Consider the following 10,266-nt stretch of genomic DNA (forward strand, 5'->3'; position numbering starts at 1 on the left):
AGCAGTCTGCTCTGAGAGGCGATGGTGGCGAGTGCAGAGCCACAGCAAATGGCGGCGGTGGGCGACAAGGTGTAATGAGTAGGTCCTGCAGAGTTGAGTGACGGGTGCTGCAGCGGTAGGGCGATGGCCGGGGACGCCACCACCGAGGCTAAAGACTCCCCAATGGATTTGTCCTTCTTGCTGGATGAATGGTTAACTTTAAGTTTAGAGGCTTTTTTCTCGGGGGCCGGTGTCCGACCCACGGAGAAGGGATAGGGGTAGGTCCGCATGAGGGGCGCCCCCGCTACACCTGAGGTTTGAGGTTGGCTCTCTTTTGAAAACTGACTGGCGGTGGCTTCCCTCAGAGCCGCGATCTGCCCTAATGCTGGTGGGAGAGTGATTTTACGGAGCGGGGAGGAGAAATCGCCAGACGGCAGGAAGGCAACTGGCTGGGCTGCTTTGAACAGGGAGCACTGGAAACCAGCAGATGGCGCGTGAGATTTCTTGCTGTGATTCCTGGGATTGGCAGAGTCCTCCCGGCCGACTTTGACGCCGCTGGGCCACTGAGGGGTGGTGAAGACCGCCGCGCCGTCCGTGACCTCTACCACTCTTTTATCTGCCCTCTTCTCCGAGCCGGCGGGGTCTGAGTATAACATAGGTTCATTGTTGAGCTGCCGGGGCGGGGAGAGTTCCGGGCTGAGGTTGTAGTTACCGGTGTCCGGGCAGGCTCTCGCTGTCTTACAGTCTGTTGTCGGAGTGTTCTTGTTTTGCTGACTGAGGCAAACATCGCTTCGAAACTCGAGGGGCAACGTTTGGGGAGGATTTCCCACCATGCTCATGGACGCTTTATTTGGAGCACTGGTCTTTCTGCTCACCGTGCCTCCATCCCCTACATTCATTAGTGAAGAGTCCACCTAGGTAAGAGCAAGAGTTAGAACCAAGCACTCACAATGACAATCTAACTATAGCGTTCATACCTGCATAGGTGTGTCTTCAACACAACATGCCTCACAGTCAGTCTGATGAGTCTTGATATGCTGCAAAGACAAAAACAGGACATTCATTGGGTGGAACAGTTAGAATAAATATACTGTATATTTTGTAGCATCTTTTATTGGCTATAACCAATACAAATTAATACAATCCAGACAGCATGGAGTGTATGGAACTAGGATAAGAAGGATGTAGTTCCCACACAATCCAGCACAAATGAGAGCGCTGATGTGTGGCTTCCATGGTGGCAAACGTTTTTCTGCACACATTCGAAAAGTGCATTATGACAATTTATTTCAACTATTTTTACCTAAAGTACACATCGATACTCAATTACTGAAAATAATGGCAAGCTGCAGCCCTCGCTACATTTGGTGGGTGTATCGCTACGGTGCGGCGTGTTCCCACACGGTTCACATTAAATGAAGTTCAACTCCCCCGTTAACAAAAACAGTGCAATCCAGCCTTTGGCTATCGTGACAGTTGAGAAGTCAGAGCTTGTAAACCATTTTCTGTCTGTAAAAGCCTCTGTTTGGGAACACTCGGCCATGGTGGAAATGGATAAACACAGGTGGATACGACAAGCACATGACCATGTTCAAGTAGAGATCAATCAGGAACACAACTACAACCAAAAATCTAGCAATGTGGTACTTCAAAGTGACGGCATCTACTGGGCCGTGATTACAGCGTAGTGTTAAACCCCCTCGTAAATTTTTTTTAAATCACACTATTTTAGTTCCTTTTTGTTGTGGCACACAAGACTAATCCCTCACTTGTTCAACCCTGGTGAAATTTTGAAAAGTCTTGTTCAATCCTGGTGAAATGTTGAAAAGTCTTGTTCACTTGTTTAATCCTGGTGAAATGTTGAAAAGTCGAGCACAGGACGCTGCTCTGTCTTTTTGCAGCAGCTGGTGTGGACGTTATTCCCCACTGGACTACTTTTTTCACTTTATAAGGGGACTGGTCAACTGGTCAGAACTCTGGTAGTCTGTAAATATGTACTGTCTCTGGGGTATGATGATGTTTGTGCACGGTGTGCAACCCAGCAGGCACAAGACAGTCAAACTAAGCGGAGAACTTGCTGAATTAAGTCATAACGTTGAAACAACGTTTAATCAATCTTGGGTTCTGACGTTGATGTGACCATTGAATTTTGCTCATTTCTAACCAACAACTGTCTTTTTGAGGATGGTTGTTCAATGTCAGCTTGTAACGTTGATTTCAACAATTTAGTCCCATCCCAACCAAAAACGCAGATCCGATGTTAGACATCAACCTTGTCTCAATTTACAAATGTGTTGTTTCCAAGTCACTTTGAAAGGACATGAATGTATAATCAACGTATCAATGTCTTGGAATGTTACAGTGGACACAAATATTCAATATATTATTTAAATAGAACCTCTGCCTGGTTTTTAGTCAATACTTAGGCCTCCTATATTGTATTTTTATGTTGGTCATTATGGGGGTACTTGGAGAGCCAGGTGTTTTACGAGGAGGTTCTTGTGAAAAAAGTTTGAAAACTACAGATCTAGACTTACTGGAAAAGTCGACAGCAACATTTCTGTAGATACCTGCTTAAATAGCATGTCGCACTAATGAAGTGAAGTACATTTCTGTAGATACCTGCTTAAATAGCATGTAACACTAATGAAGACTAGTATATTTCTGTAGATACCTGCTTAAATAGCATGTAACACCAATGAAGCCTAGTACATTTATGTAGATACCTGCTTATAAATAGCATGTAACACTAATGAAGTCTAGTACATTTCTGTAGACACCTGCTTAAATAGCATGTAACACTAATGAAGTCTAGTACATTTCTGTAGATACCTGCTTAAATAGCATGTAACACTAATGAAGTGAAGTATATTCGTGTAGATACCTGCTTAAATAGCATGTAACACTAATGAAGACTAGTACATTTCTGTAGATACCTGCTTAAATAGCATGTAACACTAATGAAGTGAAGTATATTCATGTAGATACCTGCTTAAATAGCATGTGACACTAATGAAGACTAGTACATTTCTGTAGATACCTGCTTAAATAGCATGTAACACTAATGAAGTCTAGTACATTTCTGTAGATACCTGCTTAAATAGCATGTAACACTAATGAAGTCTAGTACATTTCTGTAGATAAATAGCATGTAACACTAATGAAGTCTAGTACATTTCTTGAATAGCATGTAACACTAATGAAGTCTAGTATATTCATTTAGATACCTGCTTAAATAGCAAGTAACACTAATGAAGTCTAGTACATTTCTGTAGATAAATAGCATGTAACACTAATGAAGTCTAGTACATTTCTGTAGATAAATAGCATGTAACACTAATGAAGTCTAGTACATTTCTTGAATAGCATGTAACACTAATGAAGTCTAGTATATTCATGTAGATACCTGCTTAAATAGCATGTAACACTAATGAAGTCTAGTACATTTCTTGAATAGCATGTAACACTAATGAAGTCTAGTATATTCAGTAGATACCTGCTTAAATAGAATGTAACACTAATGAAGTCTAGTACATTTCTGTAGATAAACAGCATGTAACACTAATGAAGTCTAGTACATTTCTTGAATAGCATTTAACACTAATGAAGTCTAGTATATTCATGAAGATACCTGCTTAAATAGAATGTAACACTAATGAAGTCTAGTACATTTCTGTAGATAAATAGCATGTAACACTAATGAAGTCTAGTACATTTCTTGAATAGCATGTAACACTAATGAAGTCTAGTACATTTCTGTAGATAAATAGCATGTAACACTAATGAAGTCCAGTACATTTCTGTACATAAATAGCATGTAACACTAATGAAGTCTAGTACATTTCTTGAATAGCATGTAACACTAATGAAGTCTAGTATATTCATGTAGATACCTGCTTAAATAGAATGTAACACTAATGAAGTCTAGTACATTTCTGTAGATAAATAGCATGTAACACTAATGAAGTCTAGTACATTTCTGTAGATAAATAGCATGTAACACTAATGAAGTCCAGTACATTTCTGTACATAAATAGCATGTAACACTAATGAAGTCTAGTACATTTCTTGAATAGCATGTAACACTAATGAAGTCTAGTATATTCATGTAGATACCTGCTTAAATAGAATGTAACACTAATGAAGTCTAGTACATTTATGTAGATAAATAGCATGTAACACTAATGAAGTCTAGTATATTCATGTAGATACCTGCTTAAATAGAATGTAACACTAATGAAGTCTAGTACATTTCTGTAGATAAATAGCATGTAACACTAATGAAGTCTAGTATATTTCTTGAATAGCATGTAACACTAATGAAGTCTAGTATATTCATGTGGATACCTGCTTAAATAGCATGTAACACTAATGAAGTCTAGTACATTTCTTGAATAGCATTTAACACTAATTAAGATGCAAAGTGCACAGATTTGCTCATTAAGTGGGATTTTTTTTTTTTTAAGAAAGGGCAGCATCTTGAGGGTCAACAACAACAACAACATCAAGAAGAAGAAGAAGAATTCCAGACTTCCATGGCGTGCATTCTCAACACGATGTGGGCCACACATGCACTCTGAGAACCGCACATGCAGCGGAGCTCTGCAGCCGACTTCGCCCGGAACATCGTCCGGCACGCTGGGCGAGATAAGTCCAGTCCGGAATGGCGCAAACGTGGGCAATGTGTGTGGTAGTATGGTGGTCATATGCTGGTCAAATAATGTGTGGTCATATGCTGGTCGGACGACCCCTCCGCCCCCTAATAACACTTCCTTGAAACAAGCTCGTCTCCAGTGTAAAGAAAGCCATGCAAGCACAACAACAACAACAACAACAACAACAACAACAACAACAACAACACGAAAACTCCCCCTCCCGCATACAATGGCCGAGAGAGGGCAGCGAGGGCTCGGGGAGCCGGGAGCCGGGAGAGGGCTGCGAGGGTCGGTTAGGGCTGCAGATAAAGTCCCAGGCGGGCGGACTCGTGCTCCGGCGCGGTGACGGGCGGAGGTATGGAGGTATAGTGGTACAGAGGTACGGTGGTACGGAGGTACGGAGGTACGGTGGTACGGAGGAGGTTGACGGAGCTCGACAAGTCCGCCGCTGTTATTTCCCCTCAGCCGACCTAGCATGCAGCGGCGGGGTCCCGTCTCTCCTCCACCGAGACCCCGAGCCACGACACCACCTTCCCCCTCCCCGCCAACATAAGAGATGTTCAATGACACGCTCACCCGGATGGTACGTGAACGTCGCACAAGGGCTGGACGTCTCCGCTTCTCCGGCCTCTGGCGCTCCGCGACTCGCCACTAATCTCCGCCGTTGTCGGTCCTCAAAGTCCGGGGAGGAGGCGTGGAAGGCGGGGAGGCCAGGGGAGGGGGGGGTCGGCAAGACTGTCCCTTCCCTATCTCCAGTCTGCTGGGAGAGCGAGGCGCGGAGGGGGGGCGAGGCCTCTGGGAGATGTAGTGCACGGCTATCCACGCCCAGGATTGCACGCTGGAGAGGCGCGGAGGACTGAGGACTACAAGTACCGGCATGCACCGCGAGCTCACAGCCGCTTCAGGAGGCACAAGAGGGGATAGCGAGTGGAGGCAGTGTAACGGCGGCGGCAGTCCGGGGCGGGGGGGTCACCAAGTCATAAACTGTCACTTTAAAGCCATGAGTTCCAACAGGAAGGGAAGTGTCGTGAAACAGGAAATAAAAAAGAAAAACAAGCCGCGTGAAAGACGAGGAAGCATAAGTGTGTACAGAGAACGATGTCATTCAAAATGAGATGCACTATTTATTTCATCAACACCTTGGTCCCGCACTACAACAACTTCCTGTTCTTCCTCAAACACAGCACAGATCCCAGATCCAGACTGACTTGCAGACAATTCTGATGGGTTTTCACTTCAAGTGCAACGTCTCAGACCGCTAGTGGGCCACGTCCTAACTGGGACTTGCATGCGTCCTTAGGAATAAGGACAATTGTTACATTTGCACACCATCACAAATAGTGGGCCATGTCCTAACTGGGATTTGTATGTGTCCTTAGGAATAAGGAGAATTGTTACATTTGTACACCACCACAAATAGTGGGCCACGTCCTAACTGGGACTTGTATGTGTCCTTAGGAATAAGGACAATTGTTAAATTTGCACACCATCACAAATAGTGGGCCACGTCCTAACTGGGACTTGTATGTGTCCTTAGGAATAAGGAGAATTGTTACATTTGCACACCATCACAAATAGTGGGCCATGTCCTAACTGGGATTTGTATGTGTCCTTAGGAATAAGGAGAATTGTTACATTTGTACACCATCACAAATAGTGGGCCACGTCCTAACTGGGACTTGTATGTGTCCTTAGGAATAAGGAGAATTGTTACATTTGCACACCATCACAAATAGTGGGCCATGTCCTAACTGGGGCTTGCATGCTTCCTTAGGAATAAGGAGAATTGTTACATTTTCACACCATCAAAAATAGTGGGCCACGTCCTAACTGGGACTTGCATGCTTCCTTAGGAATAAGGAGAATTGTTACATGTTCACACCATCACAAATAGTGGGCCACGTCCTAACTGGGACTTGTATGTGTCCTTAGGAATAAGGAGAATTGTAACATTTGCACACCATCACTAAATAGTGGGCCACGTCCTAACTGGGACTTGTATGCGTCCTTAGGAATAAGGAGAATTGTTACATTTGCGCAGCATCACAAATGTCTTCCATCAAACAACAGCTGTAAAATGGTTGAAACATTGAGGCGCCAATAAAAAAAACAATGCATTAGCCAAAAAAGTATTAGTAATTCAGTATGTGTATTATTTGTCATTTTCAGCGTAATCAGAGATGACAAGTTTGTATAAACAAAAGGTAGGCAATGTCCTAATTAACTTATTGGACTATAGACCAGGGTTATTCAACTGGGGGCCAAATTCAGACTAGATCAGCCCCCGAGTTGGGATCCAAACTGGGGAGACACACATTTTTTAAGAAATTCCAAAAAACACTAGCCTGTTCAGGTCCTACAGAGGAACTTGGACCACTGTAGACAAGATCATTGCCTCGTTAGCAAATATAGCACTTTGCCATCCAAACATGGGATGTACATAACCGAGGCGTTCCTTTAGGTCTTCTCCTTTGTATCCCTTTTTTTCCTAATGTGATTGAAGTAAGTCAGGTGTTTACTTCAGATGCAGTCACAGCAGTCCTTTGTTCCACTTCTGCCCTTCCTCTCTTTTTCAGCATTTGGGCTGTTCAACTTTTTGCTGGCAAGTTCAGTTATAAAAACACGTTTGCAGAAGGTCCTTAAAAACCTCCATACAGCAAAATCAGACGTCTGCTCTGGAATAAACCCTTAAATCCTTAGCTTTCTGAAAATGTGGCACACAAAACAATGAAGTTGATTATCCCTGCTGTAACCTCTTCTTTACCCCTAAATTCATCTTAACCACCTCTGGAACATTGTCCACACAGGGGTTACTGCATGGAACCCTGATCTCAACCCCACCAAGAACATATTTTGGATAACAGCAAAGGTGGGCCATAATAATAGGGACAATACTACACAGAAATGAAACTCGAATGGCATTTGGAGTAGTCAGTGTACAGCCTGCAGTTAAAGGAGAAACAGGGCGAATGTGTGATATCCTCATAGTCAGGATCAGTCATGACTCTCACGCTGCACAACAGTTTCCCACCAACTCTGAGATCCTCAACTACACGTCTTGTCATGTAAGCCAGATGAGAAAGACCCCTCATGACACAGTGCAGTGACCACAATAATAATGTGTGTGTGACATCAAAACACACACACGCAGGAGAGTTCCATGCCACCGGGACGAGCCTCAACACTCTCCCCGGCAATGGAGCTCCCACTCGGGGCTTCACCAGCTCTGTGCCTCGGCATCATCCGTCGACGTGGGGGAGCCAAGAATGACATGTTTACCCCCAGGCCTGCAATCGTTGTGGTGTTGCTGTGGGAAAGACTCTCGCCGTCAAAGTGGTCACCAATCCCCACCCTTCATTCTTGGAGACTATTTTAGGCCGCCATGGCGTCCACGGAACCGCCATGTCCCTTGGAAGTTCACCCGTGGCACAAGTCGTCCATTCTAAACCCGACCAACAAGAGGCGCTCGATGAACGTCTTTGTGAATAATCATGTCAGGCCGCACCTGAACGCATCACTTGCACTTCTCTTTAGTTTGCTTGAGCCACCAACACGAATGCATGCAGGGCACACTACAACATGAATGCATGCAGGACACACTACAACATTAATGCATGCAGGACACACTACAACATAAATGCATGCAGGACACACTACAACATTAATGCATGCAGGACACACTACAACATGAATGCATGCAGCACACACCACAACATGAATGCATGCAGGACACACTACAACATGAATGCATGCAGGACACACTACAACATGAATGCATGCAGGACACACCACAACATGAATGCATGCAGGACACACTACAACATGAATGCATGCAGGACACACTACAACATGAATGCATGCAGGACACACTACAACATGAATGCATGCAGGACACACTACAACATTAATGCATGCAGGACACACTACAACATGAATGCATGCAGGACACACTACAACATGAATGCATGCAGGACACACCACAACATGAATGCATGCAGGACACACTACAACATGAATGCATGCAGGACACACTACAACATAAATGCATGCAGGACACACTACAACATTAATGCATGCAGGACACACTACAACATGAATGCATGCAGGACACACTACAACATGAATGCATGTAGGACACACTACAACATGAATGCATGCAGGACACACTACAACATGAATGCATGCAGGACACACTACAACATGAATGCATGCAGGACACACCACATCATGAATGCATGCAGGACACACTACAACATGAATGCATGCAGGACACACTACAACATGAATGCATGCTGGACACACTACAACATGAATGCATGCAGCACACACTACAACATGAATGCATGCCGGACACACTACAACATGAATGCATGCAGGACACACTACAACATGAATGCATGCAGGGCACACTACAACATGAATGCATGCAGGACACACTACAACATGAATGCATGCAGGACACACTACAACATGAATGCATGCAGGACACACTACAACATGAATGCATGCAGGACACACTACAACATGAATGCATGCAGCACTCACTACAACATGAATGCATGCAGCACACACTACAACATGAATGCATGCAGGACACACTACAACTTGTGTGTGTGTGTGTGTGTGTGTGTGTGTGTGTGTGTGTGTGTGTGTGTGTATGTGTGAGTGTGTGTGTGTGTGTGAGAGAGAGAGAGTCCCGCACGCACACGCACACACACACGCGCGCACACACACACGCGCACGCAGGCACACAAACTCGCACACAATGCCGCGGGATAGCAGCGAGACGTCGCCGCAACTCCCGGCGGAAAAAGGGCAGCAGAATGAAAGGCAAATGAAATGCAGGTCAAAGTTTGCCAGAGTTGCGTCGCGTCCTCCGTGCTCCTGTGCAACCTCCACGTGATTAGTCATCTTTAGTCCTTTGTTATTAGTCATCGCACGCGATTGCGCCGTCTTACCTTGGCGCTGCAGCCGCAAAGCCTGCGTGTGCACACGGCGCAACAAGCGAGCGTCTTCCGCGGCACAGCCGGCTGCGACTGCCCTCCCAGCGGCCAGGCTGCGTGTCCACTCGGGATATAAACACGCTGTGCTGCAAAAAAAATGTGTTTTTGTTTTTTTGGAGTGGCTTGTCCTCGCGATCTTCGCTTACTGCCCGAGCTTTGGGGCTGCAGCAGCTGGAGATGAGAATCGCGCACCCTGGGTCCTAGCGCCGGACTGAGCCCTACAGGTGAAGAGAAGAAGCAGTCATGTTGTCATACTGACACACACACACACACACACACACACACACACACACACACACACACACACACACACACACTGGTGGTCAAAAGTGTAGGTACACTTGTAAAGAACATGATGGCCTGGCTGTCTTGACTTTCCAATCATTTCCACAACTCTTATTTTTTTTGTGTGATGTAGTGATTGGAGCACATACTTGTTGCTCACAAAAAACATTCATGAAGTTTGCTTCTTTTATGAATTTATTATGGCTCTACTGAAAATGTGAGCAATCAAAAGTATACATACAGCGATATTAATATTTGCTTCCATGTCCCTTGGCAAGTTTACCTGCAATAAGGTGCTTTTGGTAGCCATCCACAAGCTTCTGCTTACAATTTTCACCACAAAA

At 44.7% G+C, this 10,266-nt stretch overlaps 1 protein-coding gene across 4 annotated transcripts in view; it reads right to left on the bottom strand.

Moving 5' to 3' along the window:
* bcorl1 (BCL6 corepressor-like 1) overlaps window positions 1–9,843 on the bottom strand; it is a 35,635-nt gene extending 25,792 nt beyond the window's left edge. The window contains exons 1-4 of one of the 4 annotated variants that reach the window (XM_061899952.1): window positions 4,863–5,198; window positions 957–1,016; window positions 692–893; window positions 1–622 (exon numbers count right to left, since the gene is read on the bottom strand). The exon at window positions 1–622 is cut by the window's left edge and continues 1,351 nt beyond it. In XM_061899952.1, the coding sequence (XP_061755936.1) occupies window positions 1–622; window positions 692–893; window positions 957–1,016; window positions 4,863–5,111 (1,133 nt within the window). In that variant the 5' untranslated portion in view covers window positions 5,112–5,198. The other 3 variants (XM_061899954.1, XM_061899953.1, XM_061899951.1) reach the window with 3 other exon arrangements.
* Between the last annotated feature and the right edge of the window lie 423 nt (window positions 9,844–10,266).

The sequence above is a fragment of the Nerophis ophidion genome, linkage group LG05, assembly GCF_033978795.1.
Source record: "Nerophis ophidion isolate RoL-2023_Sa linkage group LG05, RoL_Noph_v1.0, whole genome shotgun sequence".
In the NCBI taxonomy this organism is placed as follows: Eukaryota; Metazoa; Chordata; class Actinopteri; order Syngnathiformes; family Syngnathidae; genus Nerophis; species Nerophis ophidion.